General features: G+C 40.7%; 1 protein-coding gene across 1 annotated transcript; it reads right to left on the reverse strand.

Annotated features, from left to right (window-relative positions):
- Positions 1-802: 802 nt before the first annotated feature.
- Positions 803-9,592, reverse strand: LOC113037319 (reticulon-4-interacting protein 1 homolog, mitochondrial-like). The gene is made up of 9 exons (XM_026194271.1): positions 8,970-9,592; positions 8,736-8,887; positions 6,559-6,627; positions 5,968-6,092; positions 5,453-5,501; positions 5,194-5,330; positions 4,501-4,684; positions 2,632-2,727; positions 803-1,552 (listed from the first exon to the last, which is right to left on the reverse strand). The coding sequence occupies exons 1-9, from the start codon at positions 9,265-9,267 to the stop codon at positions 1,358-1,360; spliced, it is 1,305 nt and encodes a 434-aa protein (XP_026050056.1). The 5' UTR covers positions 9,268-9,592; the 3' UTR covers positions 803-1,357.
- Positions 9,593-12,286: the final 2,694 nt, after the last annotated feature.

A 12,286-nucleotide genomic window follows, 5' to 3' on the forward strand; every position in this document is an offset into this window, starting at 1 on the left:
GATCCCTGACACACTAATGCAGTGACACACAGTGCTCACAAACGAGGTACGCCGCTGGAGGTTCTCAACATTTTGCTGCAGGGGAACCATGAGAAGGCAGATGAAGAGGTCAACTTGGAGAGAAATTAAGGATTTTGGTAGAATGTATTGCTACGTAACAAATGTACAAATAGTTCATTCAGGAATTGAAATATTTAACATGTTATTCTTACATCGTTTGTCAGTTTGGGGTCAATTTGAAAAGTCCTGCTTTTGAAAGAAAAAAATATTTAAATGATTGCAAATGTTTTAAGATGCAATTAAGGATTCCTTTCTGCTGAAAGAAAAGGAAAGTTTGACTTGTTTAGTGTACGGTGATTTTTGGCCATCTTGAGACAAAAACTGGCCTTTTAGCCTGACTGTACATTAGCCTACACATATGCAGATATTCCATAAAAAATCCTTTGTTTGATTTATGATTCCACGTTCCATTGTTATTTACAAGGTATCTGATCAAGTAAATGTTTTACCAGAACAAAACAAATTAATATTGTTGTACATTCAAAAACAAGACATTTTCTAGGTGACCCCAAACTTTTTGAGCTGTATCTCCATTGAACAAATCTGTTTTTGCCTTATTTTTATTAACTTAAAACAGTGTTAAAACTTTTTTTTGGATTTTTTTTTAATGAAATGTGCTGTTATTTAGTACATATTGCTTTTTTCCAGCTGCATGCAACACAAGGAAACAAATATCATGTCTTTTATTTTTGTTTAATCAAAACTGTTCAACATAGAACTTTTTTCTTTTCAATATAATAAAACTATTTTTGTCAATGAACTTCTCAAACAGTGCACAGTTGAGTGGAATGGACATGCAAAAAACAAAACATTTCAGATGTCTGTTGTTCCCCGAAAGTTACACTGATATATTCCTTTCAGATTATGTAGCTTTACAGGATGTCCACATAATTTCACATACAAGGTAGTGATGGGTAACTAAACCAAAAAAAGAAAAAACAAATAGTTTCTTCCACATTTGTAACAGAAAAGCTTTTTTATACAATGTTGTACCAGCCAGCTAATTACCAAAAGTCTGGTAACCATAACCAGCTGCATGGTTGACATGAGGAGCATTTAGCTGGTAACATTAGTAATTTCAACATGATGAACACAGCACGACTTGAGAACTTTGAAAACTTTGAGTACATCGCAGAAGGCTCGTTAACAAGAGATACAACTTCTGGTATCTTCTAATTACAAGCGCAGGTCACGACTGCAGTCTGCTACAAAACAGACTACCTCTCACTCTGCTGATGGTGAAGGGGAGGTGAGAAGGATCATAACAGAAACTCTCTAGGCACCTGCTTTCCTCTACTTAGCTTTGCTTGGCTGTTTCTTGCACTGACTCTACAGTCTCCGTGCTGCTGTCCTGCACCAGCTCTTCAGTCTGTCTATCGTCCTCTTCAGCCACCCTGACTACCGTCTTCCCTCTGGCATGGCCCTTCTCGAGCTTCTGAAAAGCCTGAGGCACCTGAGTAAATGAGAACTGGGCCTCCACAACAGGCAGGATCTGTGACAGAGCAGCAGAAATGGGAAATAATTAAAAGATCAGATTTACACATTTAGGCAGGAGTTCAATTGATTATGAAAATTAGTTTTGGCTTTTGTTTTAATGGCGCTTAAAAAAAAAACCCCCCATCAGAATAAGTATTGACAGTCTGTCATGAATGTGGCAGCTTGTGCAAATCCGACTCGTGAGGTAAGCACCATGCATTAAGAGCAGCAAACCAGACAAAATGAGTAACTGTCCAAACTTAACAGCACTGGAACCATTTCCACTTTCACATCTTAGTGAAGAGGCTTTTTTGCAAGTCACAAAGCACTGCAAATTACAGTGATCCCATAATCAAACCCATTATCAAAAAAGTTTAGTCTAGCAAATAACCACAAACTCCTAATGCTACAACATCGCTGCTTTCATAGTTGCAAGAGTGAAAACGTGAGGGAGGGGTTTAGAATGTGATGAGGCTGGACAATCCTGTGCTAGTCCCAGAACACAAGCAGCCAGGCTTGTTATTGTGGTCACCATCTTTTGTCTTTAACAATGAATGGGGAGGGCAGTCGCGTCACTGGAAACCATCCACACTTCTGACTGCAAATAGGACAGAGAGAGCAGAGAGATCGTGCGTGTATGTTTTGTGAGGAGGGGTGGTGGGGCACCGGAGGTCATAGATTCCCGCCACTGGCCTGAGTTTGCTGCTTGCTGTAAGCCCCAGCACAAAAGGACAGAGGTCCCACACGCTTTTGCGAATGGCTGCTCAGCACTGTTTAAAAATCCATTCACCGTCTGATGGCGCCTGACTCAATCGCCCAGCAGCCAACCGTGCACAACACCAACCAACCAGCCAACCAGAATAGCAGGAATGTGATTCTGACTCCCTCACAAAGCCACATGGGAGCCTCGGATACAAACTCATAGGGAATCCATGGTATGTTCAGTATTCAGTGAGTTGCATGATCTCCATCTCTGCATAAATTCAACTCTCTGCCTGTGACGGATTTGCAAATTAGACATCACCCTAATTCTGTCAGTACAAATGGTCCTAAAAGGCAGGTGTGCATGATATGAATAATAAAGCCATATAGTACCTTCCCTGCATCTACCAGCTTGCTGACTTCATCCAGGGCAGGTCCATCTGGTGCATAAAATCCCCACCTATAGAAGACTCCGCTTGATAATAAATTCTAAGAAGAAAGCAAACGGGAGGCAGTAATTAGAAGTCAGGCTTGTCTGCATCTCATACACATGAGTAACCACACAGAGTTATCGGTTAGGAAAAAAGAGAAGGAAAATGTAAAAAAATGTACTTTAAAAAATTAAGACCTGGATCAGAACACCAAAAAAGACAACTAAGCTGACTAAAACACACATGGCAGTTACCCTGACTTACAGTAATTAGCACCATAAGGATTTAGGAGGAAGAAACCGCATTTTGTATGAAAGGACTAATTAGCACTAATTTCCTGATAAGTTTTCAATAAACTACTGAAGGTTACTAAAAATGTTAAAGCACCTAATTTAAACATTTATGTTTAGATTAATGATTTGGTTTTGTGAATTTTCAGACGCACTGTCATGAATAACTGATGATGAGATGAGCAGAAACAGGAATATTGGATTATATTAGCAGTGTTATTGTTCACATCTAGTAATACAATTATCATTTATTAAATTGTTGTTCTTAAAAAATAATACATAACTTGAAAGCTAGTATTTAGTTTTACACACACGGACACAAACTGGACCTCTGACCATCACATATCGCATGAATCTGAGCTACGTTTCTTTGAGTGATGCAGGATTCTGAGCACAAATACTTTGGTTGATGGCATACTAGTTTATTAGGGCATCTAAATTAAACAGAGAAACCACTAATGGTTTGTTTCACTAAGATTTTTCCTGCTATATGTGAAAAAGACCAGGACTGCCAGCTATGAAAAAAGGTCTGTAAAAGGTGCTCCAAATGTCTAAATAAAATTAGTGGTGTAATAATTCATTTAAAACAACAAAACCAAACATAACCTTGCTTTATACTTGATAATATTGTGTTATTATGTAAAACTGCTTTGGTAAAACCACCCTGATTTGCTTGTTAAAAACCAGACAGTTCATGATTGTTCAGTGCAGCTCTAGTTTGACACTAGAGGGCTCAGTTGCACAGATAAAAATGGCAGGCTGTCCAGCGTTGGGCACCGAGGGTGTGACTGATGCAGCGGAGCCTCGCCAAAGTGACCAGCTGGCTGCTCCCATGGACAAAAGGCCTCGGAGGCTTGGCAAGAAACACACAAACAGTGGTATTTGCCGGGAGGGGGGGGGAAATGGTTGGCCACAATCTGAACAAACACCAAATACTGCTGGTTCAGCAGCAAACACATGCACGCACGCACACACACACTGTCTCATCCATTCTAACGCTGCCAGCTGTGCTGTCACCAGTGCCTACCCTGCCCAGGACAAGTTCACTCAGTCCCTAGAGCACCCTGTCCACCCTGTCCTCGTCTGTTCGGTCATGATCTTCATGACATGAACACCAGCTATTAGGGAAACGCAACACCACAAACCTAACACGCATGCAGGGACTCAAAGTGTTAATGCTATTCCATCTTCACCTGCACACAGCACATACAAACAGAAGAAAAAATACAGGCAGTGCAAAAATTTACTGTGACGCTCAGTCAAGTCATCACTTGACTTTTCCCCCCTCCCTGTGTCACCTCAGCTCCAATCCATATAATCAACTGAATGGAAAAGAAATATCCATGTCTTCTTTCCATGCCACTGAGGATCAAGTATGACATTTCAATTTGGAAGCACTGGCAGGCCACACCCAGAATAATGCCTTAGTGAGAAAAACAAACCTCAGTCCGTGTTACAAAAATAAACAACCTCAGTGGAAGCTTTTTTTTTGTGTACATCCACTTTTGTTTGAATCAAAAGTCAGTTTTACTGGTGTTTACCTGAATGGCCTTGCTCTGCAGAGAGAAACCAGCATTCAATGTACCATCCAATAGGCCCATAGAGTCGGTGTTGAGAAGTAAAGGTGTTACCAGTGTGACGTATTTTGCACCAGACCAGGGCTTTAGCAGGCCCATCGCCCACTCCTCTGTGTCCCCACCCACGCCGTCAAAAACAACGTCAAACCTTGAGGTGGAAAAAAGAGGCAGACAATCTTGTAAACATCTTGCTGGAAATGTGGTAAAAAAACAAAACAAAATTTACTTTTTCAAAACAAATTATCCTATGTCAGTACACTATGCACTGTGCTGGTTTAGCCCCTTGCTGGAATTCTAAGAAACCAAACCAAGCACTACCAATTTTGTTTTAGGGGCAGGAAAATAAATGAACCATCATCCACTCAGACCTTAAACCGTGGTTTCCATGGAAACTAGAAAGCGAGTCAGCGAACAGGTGTGCCAAGCTGATAGGAATATGTTTACCACATTTGGGTGTTTAAAGGGCGAAACACACCAAATTTAGCAAATCTAGATGAGTCCTTTTTAATTAACACGTTCACTGGATTGGCACAGACTCTAATGATACTTCAGTAGACACCAGCATTGGGACCAGTGAGCAACATTTTGCTCCAGCGTTTCTTTAAACACAGTACAATCTAACCACACAAGTTTCAATGTATACACTGCAGCTCTTACTTCTCCATCATTTCTAGTTGTTCAACCACATCTCCTGCTGTGTAGTCCAGCACTTCATCAGCTCCCAGCCCTCTAACAAGACCCACAGCGTTCTGAGAGCAGGTGACCGTTACGTGGGCGCCCCAAGCCTTCAACAGCTGGTGAAACATAAAGGATAAAAAACAGGGAGTATGCACACAGCAAGAGATCTTACTTTGTCAGGGTTTAAAAGGCATAAATATAGATACAGGCATAGCCAAACGAAGACACTCTGTCTTACCTGAATAGCAAATGTTCCAACACCTCCTGATCCTCCAGTGATTAAAACTCTAGGAGGAGAAACCCCAGCAACAAGAGGGTCATTCAATTACTGTGTGACTCATTTATGCAAAGCTACGAAAAGAAGTGGAAGCCTCAGGGGGTACAAAGGGATTTGCAGGATTGGAAGCTATTACGTTAGCGGAAAAGAGGAAGTTCTATTAAAATTCGGGTTAGGTTAAATGTTTTGACGTTTGCAGGTTAAATGCGTTATTTTAAAACTCTTGTTGCCAATTAAAATGAAATGAAAGTGTTGAAACGGGTTTCGTTACATTCTGAGTCGACATGACTGGACTGATTTCTCAACAAGGAAAGAGCATATTCAATTCTCCAAGTCACAAACGAAAGACATTATTAAATCTTTTATAGCATTCAGGGGCTTAACACTTTTTTAATGTTTTTTTTTTAATAAGTATACATGGCAACAGGGTGAAATGAGCTCAACATAAAATTATTTTGGATCAGGCTGATTCTTGCCTTTTATTTGAAGAACTGTCTCTGCAAAGACCACCTCCATTGACAAGTGCAGACAGAGAAGTGTTGGCTACATAAGGAATGGATGCCGCCTCTATGTGGCTCAGTACTTTTGGCTTATGGGAAACCTGCAAAAATCAGCCACACAGAGAGTGTTAACAATGTTAGAATTGCATTCACTTGTAAACAATATTTTACATTTATAAACTTTGAGGCTGTGTCTAATCAGCACAGCTACTGTGAGGGCAGACAGCCAGAGTCGGAGAATAAATGAAGTTCAATGCAGCAAGAAAACACAGGGCAATTTGTATGTCCCTTTAATTGGTGCCACCGCAGCTACAGCTAACAAACAAACTTAATCCTAATTACATTTTACAGTGAAGGATTACTAAACAGGGTTTGCTTCTTCCGAACTTTTGTTTAATGTATTTTACAGTTTAAATAAGGGTTCTCAATGAACTTTTTCCATTAGTTTAAAAACAAACTGACAATAAAATTACTTTAATCTCAGTCTTTGTGTAGACACTAGTTAAATTATTCACAGTTAATTCTGAAAATGCACCGCCATCCAACTGCTGCACAGACTCTGCTCACCTCGTACTCTGTTAGAGTCACATATTCAGCCAGGCTGCCTTGTTTCCAAGGGGGAACAGCAGCCCACACCTGAAGACAAATATGACATTTAACATGCAGAACACAACTTAAATTAACCACCTACTCTCACTCTCTGAATCTGGTTAATCAGCTATTAGGGTCTCACACAACTGCTCCTGTCCTTTCTCATCATTAGACGTTTCCAAAGATATTTTTATACTGGTGAAATACAATTACTAGAATAGTGCATGTGGAAAATTTTACTGATGTATTGTTCAGTGATTTAATTACATTCACTTTAAGCCAGATTTGCATAATTGCATTTCTCTCTGCAGGAAGACAGTAATGTAGATATGTGGGAGACAGCAGGGTCTCAAATTATTATGAGTCACACTGACTGGGAGACCAAGCAGAAAGCACTTGATCTTTTCAACAAGAAAATGTCTCTGAATGACTTAACTATGGAGGTGCATGTAAGTGGGCTAAGCAATATAACCATATTTAACTTTAGAAAAATTGTGTAACATCAGCAAATTTGCCTTCGCATTTTTAATATGGTATTTATCACTTCACATAAAATCAAGGGTGCCCAGTCTTTATGACTTTGACCCTCAGTCCATATGTCTATGAATATCGTGACTATATTATTATGCAAATAATATATTATAAATGTACAAGAACAAACAAAGCATTTTTCTTGCTTTGTGCACTTTCTTTTACAGTCATCTACTCAATTTCAAATGGCATTTGAATCTGACAAAATATTAAAAAGATCATCCTGTCTAGTTATTTTTCAGGTTGTCAGTTGATCACTAATAGACACTTATTGGCTACTTTGCATGGTACACCAGATCAATTGCTTGTTAAAGCATATAGCTAATCAGGCAGACATATGGTCCATGGGAGCAGCATATCAGTGTATTTATGCATGTAGACATGGTCAAGACAACCTGATGAAGTTCCCCATCAGAACGAGGAGGAAAGGATAATTTAATGGACTTTGGATATGACCTGGTTGTTGATGCCAGATGAACTGGTCTAAGCATTTCAGACACAAATTATCTATTGGGATTTTCCCCACTCAACCATCTCTTGGGTATACAAAGAATTGACTGAAAAAGAGACATTTTTCAGTGAGCATCAGTTCTCTGGTCAAAACGTCCCTATTGATGTCAAAGAATGGCCAGACTGGTTAAAACTGATAGGAAGGCAAAAGTAACTCAAATCACCACTTGTTACAACCAAGGAATCCAGAGGAGCATCTCTGAATGTGCAATATAATGAACCTTGATGCAAGTCAGCTACAGCAGCAGTGGAAGACCACACCAGTTGCCATTAGATTAGAAAAAGGTTGCCTGGTCAGACAAGTCTAGATTTCTACTGTGGCATTCAGATTGTAGGGTCAGAATTTGGTGAAAAGAAGATAAATGCATGTATGCATCATGCCTTGTATCAAATGTTCAGGCTGGTGGTGGTGGTATAATGGTGTGGGGGATATTTTCTTGGCACACTTGGACCCCTTAGTACCAACCGAGCATCATTTAAATGTCACAGCCTGTCTGAGTATTGTTGCTGACCATGCTGATCCCTCCCAGCAGGATAACACCATGTCAGAAAGCTCACATCAAACTGGTTTCTTGAAAAGGACAAGTGTTCTTAAATGCCCTACAATCCAATAGTGAACTTTTGGGACGTGGTGGAACGGGAGATTCACATCATGAATGTGCAGTTGACAAATCTGCAACAACTGTCCAAGTCAATATGGACCAAAATCTTCAAGAAATGTTTCCATCACCTTTTTGAATTTATGCCACAAAGAATGAAGGTAGTGAAGGTAGAATGAAGCAACAAAATAGCAACTAATAAAGTATCTGATATTACGAAGTCACTTTTTAAGTGCACATGTACAACTTAATGCATTCCAAATGAATAGAAGAGGCACTAGAGTACAATATGAGAATATGGTAAATTTTCACTAACAATCTGAGAAAGCTTGTAGCTGCTGCTGATGTTGTAATAGAATGTGTTTAGATGTGTTTCTAATATTCCTTAAGAGGATGTCAATAAAGAGCACTAAACACTAACTTTAACATCAATGCAATGAATGCAGCTATAATATTATTGTCACTAATTTCCAGTACATCTTTTAAAAGACGATTGTGCAATGCAGAACCTACCTCATCTCCCAGGGCAAAATGGGTAACCCCAGATCCACAGTCCACTACTACACCAGACAAATCACGACCAAGAATGAGAGGAAACTCAGTGTCATTGTCCATCACAGATAATGGATCTCTTCTTAACTTCAGCAGTTTAGCCCCATAGCCACCTGAAATTGAGAATTTTCTTGGCTTATTGATGTAAGTTATTCGTTTCTTTGTTAATTATTAATTTGAGTTAGCAGCACTTACCCCTCATAGCTACATCAAGGGGGTTGAGACTAACTGCATGGACCTTAATCATCACCTCAGTGGCAGAACTAATCGTGGGAACGGTGGTCTCTTCTGTGTACTTCAGAACACCATTACTGCCATACTGATCAATGATCCATGCTGACATGCAGCCCTGCAGCCTTGGAGGTGAACTGCTCATATTTCTTGTGAGACACACTCTGCACCCTGTCCTGGCTAATGTTTTAATGGATCCTGCTGCTGTCGCATTGAATAAACACAGAAGCCTGGTTGATGTCATAGCTCTGGCAGAAGCCATTCTAGTCGCCTTCCAGCTCACTGCTACTACAAGGTCAGGTTTCGATACAACATGACATTTAGGAGACTTCTCACCAAGCTACGTAGCTACACAGCTAGCATTAGCATGTCGAAGTTATCGCCGATCAAAACAAATGTGTAAAAGTGCAAAACGAATCAAATAATCAAGCGATAGCACATTCGTGCACTATTTTTATGTAACAGAAGTCTCAAAGAGCAACAGCTGTTACAATAATGAACAGATAACACACATCTCAGCAGCTGGGTACATAACAACATTACCAAATAAGCTAACCTCTGAACTCACAACGGCAGCCAATCAGTTTCCAGAACATCATGGCCACGTGACTGTCGCGCATTGCATGCCGGAAACTCGTGGCAAAACAATCCAAGTACTGCATCAAATGCAAGCATTTGCAGCACCGCAAAACGTTCTTTCTCCGGTTCCAATACCTTCTTGCTTTTTCTTTGCCCCCCAAAAAAGGTATGAAAGCACTGAATAGACGCTGACGTAATTTTTAACTTATTCAGTTAAATGTTTTCATAAACGTTTTCTTACTAATATAAAACAAGCATTTTATTAATTAATTAATTAATTAATTAATTGAATACTAATTAATTAATTAATTAATTAGTATTCATTAAAGTTTGAACTGCAGCTTGATATTAGTACCATTTGTTTATCTCTTCATCATAGTTCCTAGAAAAAACAGCAGTAAACTAAAGGCTACTGGGCTTTTCAGTGTACTAGACTCCTATTATGTAATTTAACAATTCGTCTTTTTATGATGTATCGGGCACATTTAATTGTCTTTTGATTGTTTCTAAGCTACCTCTTGGCATGTTTTGGGTAGATTGATAGATTACCAGTTATCTATGTACGAAAAACACCCTTGTGCACAATGCACAATAATTATGTAATACTTATTTTGCTAATTTGAACAGGTAAACGGGGAAACTAATAAAATGCACAAGACATAAACCACAAAGATCAGAGCCACCAATATATAAGTGGGTTACACTTTTGTCTAAAAAGCAAAAGGAAGAGGCACAAATCCCTCTTAGTTTGCATCTGTGAGTTTGGCGTAAACATTCCACCATGCGGAGCTACCTACTGTGGACACCTCTGGTAAATAAAGGAACAACTGAATGTGGCTTTATTAGTCAAAAGATCAGAACTTGAACTAAAAACGTTCCAGCACCTGTGACAGAACTAAACACTGAACCAGAGTATAGTCACTTTGCAAGAAATTATTTAAATATCAAATTAACTGCTACAGCACTGTTGCTGTTGTTTAGAAAAGTAGGCTGTAAGGTCCTTACCAGTTATATCCCTTTCTCTGTAATAAGAGTTGTCAACAAAGAATGAAGTCACAGTTTTGTGCTTTGCTTAATTGTGTGCAACAGTTGATGCTACACTGTGCATTATGATAATAATAATAAACTCAGAAAAAAGACTACAAACACCCTTACTTGTTTTCTCAAGCTTGGATTACATTTCTTCCTGATGAGTCTCATTAATAGCTCATTAATAACAGGCAGGAGGTTAGTGCAAACCACAGCGAGATGGGAGAGTGGGAATTACCTATTATTTTAAGCAGTTATGGATGTATTGACTACAATAGTCTAATGATGACATGGCCTGGTTGTTAAATCATATTAAATATATATATATATACTGGCTACGGATACCGACTACGGAACGGAGCAGTTGTCAGCCACCTCCTGTACATGGATGACATCAAGCTGTATGCCAAGAGTGAACGAGACATCGATTCACTGATCCACACTACCAGGCTATACAGCAATGACATTGGAATGTCGTTCGGACTGGAGAAGTGTAGTCGGATGGTAACAAAGAGAGGGAAGGTAGTCAGAACTGAGGGGATTGAACTACCAGAAGGCAACATTGCAGACATAGAGGACAGTTACAAGTACTTGGGGATCCCGCAGGCGAATGGGAACCATGAAGAGGCCGCTAGAAAAGCTGCAACCACCAAGTACCTGCAGAGGGTCAGGCAAGTCCTGAGGAGTCAGCTGAATGGTAAGAACAAGATCCGGGCCATCAACACGTACGCCCTGCCCGTGATCAGGTACCCTGCTGGGGTAATAGGCTGGCCAAAGGAGGAGATAGAAGCCACTGACATAAAGACAAGAAAGCTCCTTACCATGCATGGAGGGTTTCACCCCAAGTCCAGCACCCTGAGGCTGTACGCTAAGCGGAAGGAAGGGGGCCGGGGACTGGTGAGTGTCAGCACCACAGTCCAGGATGAGACAGCGAACATCCAAGAATACATTGGGAAGATGGCCCCAACTGACCGAGTGCTCAGTGAATACCTCAGGCAGCAGAAACCCAAGAAAGAGGAGGGAGACGAGGAACCATCATGGAAGGACAGGCCCCTGCACGGTATGTACCACCGGCAGATAGAGGAGGTGGCTGATATCCAGAAATCCTACCAGTGGCTGGACAAAGCTGGACTGAAAGACAGCACAGAGGCACTAATCATGGCAGCACAAGAACAAGCTCTGAGCACAAGATCCATAGAGGCTGGGGTCTATCACACCAGGCAAGACCCCAGGTGCAGGCTGTGTAAAGATGCCCCAGAGACAATCCAGCACATAACAGCAGGGTGCAAGATGCTAGCAGGCAAGGCATACATGGAACGCCATAACCAAGTGGCCGGCATAGTGTACAGGAACATCTGTGCCGAGTATAACCTGGAAGTCCCGAGGTCAAAATGGGAGATGCCCCCAAGGGTGGTGGAGAATGACCGAGCTAAGATCCTGTGGGACTTCCAGATACAGACGGACAAAATGGTGGTGGCTAACCAACCGGACATAGTGGTGGTAGACAAACAGAAGAAGACGGCCGTAGTGATCGATGTAGCGGTTCCGAATGACAGCAATATCAGGAAGAAGGAACACGAGAAGCTGGAGAAATACCAAGGGCTCAGAGAAGAGCTCGAGAGGATGTGGAGGGTGAAGGTAACGGTGGTCCCCGTGGTAATCGGAGCACTAGG

The sequence above is a fragment of the Astatotilapia calliptera genome, chromosome 15, assembly GCF_900246225.1.
Source record: "Astatotilapia calliptera chromosome 15, fAstCal1.2, whole genome shotgun sequence".
In the NCBI taxonomy this organism is placed as follows: Eukaryota; Metazoa; Chordata; class Actinopteri; order Cichliformes; family Cichlidae; genus Astatotilapia; species Astatotilapia calliptera.